At 53.5% G+C, this 2,146-nt stretch overlaps 1 protein-coding gene across 1 annotated transcript; it reads right to left on the bottom strand.

Moving 5' to 3' along the window:
- Positions 1-295: 295 nt before the first annotated feature.
- On the bottom strand, positions 296-1,408 carry LOC124590291 (major royal jelly protein 5). Its single transcript, XM_047131638.1, has one exon. It carries the CDS (start codon positions 1,406-1,408, stop codon positions 296-298), a length of 1,113 nt encoding a protein of 370 aa, XP_046987594.1.
- Between the last annotated feature and the right edge of the window lie 738 nt (positions 1,409-2,146).

Genomic DNA, 2,146 nt, shown 5'->3' with positions numbered 1-2,146 from the left:
TGTATGTGTTCTGTCGTGGGATGAATAAATCAGACATTACATAATAATAATTGACGTTTTATTGTGATAAACTTCAGACATTGTTATAGTAAGGAAGTCCAGTTGTGTTGGACTCAGACATAGCTATCTGGGCATTCCCCATTTTCTGCCACGTATTTCATCGAAACTGCGAACAGAAGATTGGGTTACATATACCACGTGCCATTCCCGAGAGACTGGCAAGGAATAAAGTTTGGACACTTCGGGTATAAGTTAATAGGCTTTTTATTGAGGGTACGTCAGAAGACAGGTGAGGTTAGTGGCAGCCCTGCATGAGGGAGAGGGCGTGGTTGGGCCCGCAGCCGACGGTGCCCTGCACGTAGTCCGGGAAGTTGCTCTCCAGAACGCGCATGCGCCCGCGCTTGTAGTCGGCCGCGACGTGAGTGGCCAGCTCGCAGGTGCCCGACCGGTACACCAGCACCAGGTTCTCGCGCTTGAACGCCGTGTCCGAGTCCCACCTGTAGATCTCGCTCTGCGCCTCGAAGCGGAAGAAGATGGCGCGTCCGTTGTCCGTCCCCAGGATGACCAGCTTGCCCGGCTTGACACCGACGTCCTGGACGCGCCCGGAGGCAGACCCGCGGCGCAGGTACTCGGTCTTGATGGCGAAGAGCCGGCTGGAGGACAGGTAGGTGAAGAAGAGGATGGTGGTGCCGCAGGGTTTGCGCACCAGCGCCAGGTACAGCACGTCACGGCGCGCGCAGCCGTGGCTCACGGCCTTGGGGAGCACCACGCGGTAGCCACGACTGCCGGTCACGTCGTAGACCAGGATGGCGCGCGTGGCGGCGTCGCTCACGTACACGAAGCAGCGGCCGTCGGCGGAGTAGTCCACCACCAGGTACTGCAGCCGGCTGGCCGAGCACACCAGCCCCGACAGGTCGATCACCTTCACCACCTTGCCGGTCTTCACGTTGATGGCGACGATCTTGGGCGGGCAGCGGCGCACCGGAGTCTCCAGCGTGTTGACGATGCCGACGTCGAGCACCCAGAGGATGTCCTGCGCGTCGAGGAACAGGTCGACGACGGACTGGAGGGCCTTGCAGTTGCCCTCTTCCTGGAGGCTCCAGCAGGGGAAGGGGTCGAGCACGGCCTGGCTGCCGCGGCTCTTGAGCGAGACGCGGGCCAGCGTGACTGGGATGCCCTGCTTGAAGCGCGGCAGCGCCAGGATGGCGTCGTCCTTGTAGATGGCTGTGCGCGTCGCGATCACGTTCTTGGAGATGTAGCGGCCCGTCTGCTGGAAGATCTTCTTGGTCGAGGAGCACGGCCAGTTGAACTCGCCGCCAGTCCAGACGACGGGCTTGGTTGCCTCGGACGTCGGGTTGCCGGCTGCCGCGGCCACGCACGCAGCCACCACCACCAGCAGTAGCTTCATCGTCATCTCCCTGCAGCGGCACAGAGCAGACACTGTTAAACGTCACCGTACGTTACTCAACTAAACTCTCTGGCGCTGTGGCCCAGTAAGGCCTGCCACTCCATCACTAGAGCTTCCTAGAGCATATGCATAAAATACGAAGAAGAGCAGATAGAAGAGGTTGACAGTCTTAAATTCCTGGGATTACAACTTGATAATAAATTCAGTTGGGAAGAGCACACCACAGAACTCCAGAAACGCCTTAACAAGTCTGTATTTGCAATTCGAGTGTTAGCAGACATAGGCGACATAAAAATGAAAAAGCTTGCATCCTTTGCCTACTTTCATTCCATAATGTCATATGGTATAATATTTTGGGGTAACTCTTCAAGTCAAAGAAAAGTTTTCAGAGTCCAAAAGCGTGTAATACGTATTATTTGTGGAGTAAATTCACGGACGTCCTGTAGAAACCTCTTCAAAGAACTGGGTATACTAACTACTGCCTCTCAGTATATTTACTCATTAATGAAATTTGTCCTAAATAATGTATCTCTTTTTCCAACAAACAGCTCAGTTCATACATACAATACCAGGAACAAAAATGATCTGCATAAGGACTTGAAAGCACTTACTTTAGTTCAAAAAGGGGTCCACTACTCAGGAACACTCATCTTCAATAATTTGCGAGTAAACATAAAAAATTTAGTTACAAACAAAGATCAGCTTAAAAAAAGCCTGAAAGACTTACTAGTGGCCAAC

This window comes from Schistocerca americana, chromosome 2, assembly GCF_021461395.2.
Source record: "Schistocerca americana isolate TAMUIC-IGC-003095 chromosome 2, iqSchAmer2.1, whole genome shotgun sequence".
In the NCBI taxonomy this organism is placed as follows: domain Eukaryota; kingdom Metazoa; phylum Arthropoda; class Insecta; order Orthoptera; family Acrididae; genus Schistocerca; species Schistocerca americana.
Note: the sequence above shows the minus strand (reverse complement) of the source record. Positions and strands in the feature narration are given on the sequence as shown.

What these genes read in the sequence shown, in the direction of transcription:
- LOC124590291 (XM_047131638.1), bottom strand. Translation starts at nt 1,408, where the DNA reads ATGAAGCTACTGCTGGTGGTGGTGGCTGCGTGCGTGGCCGCGGCAGCC.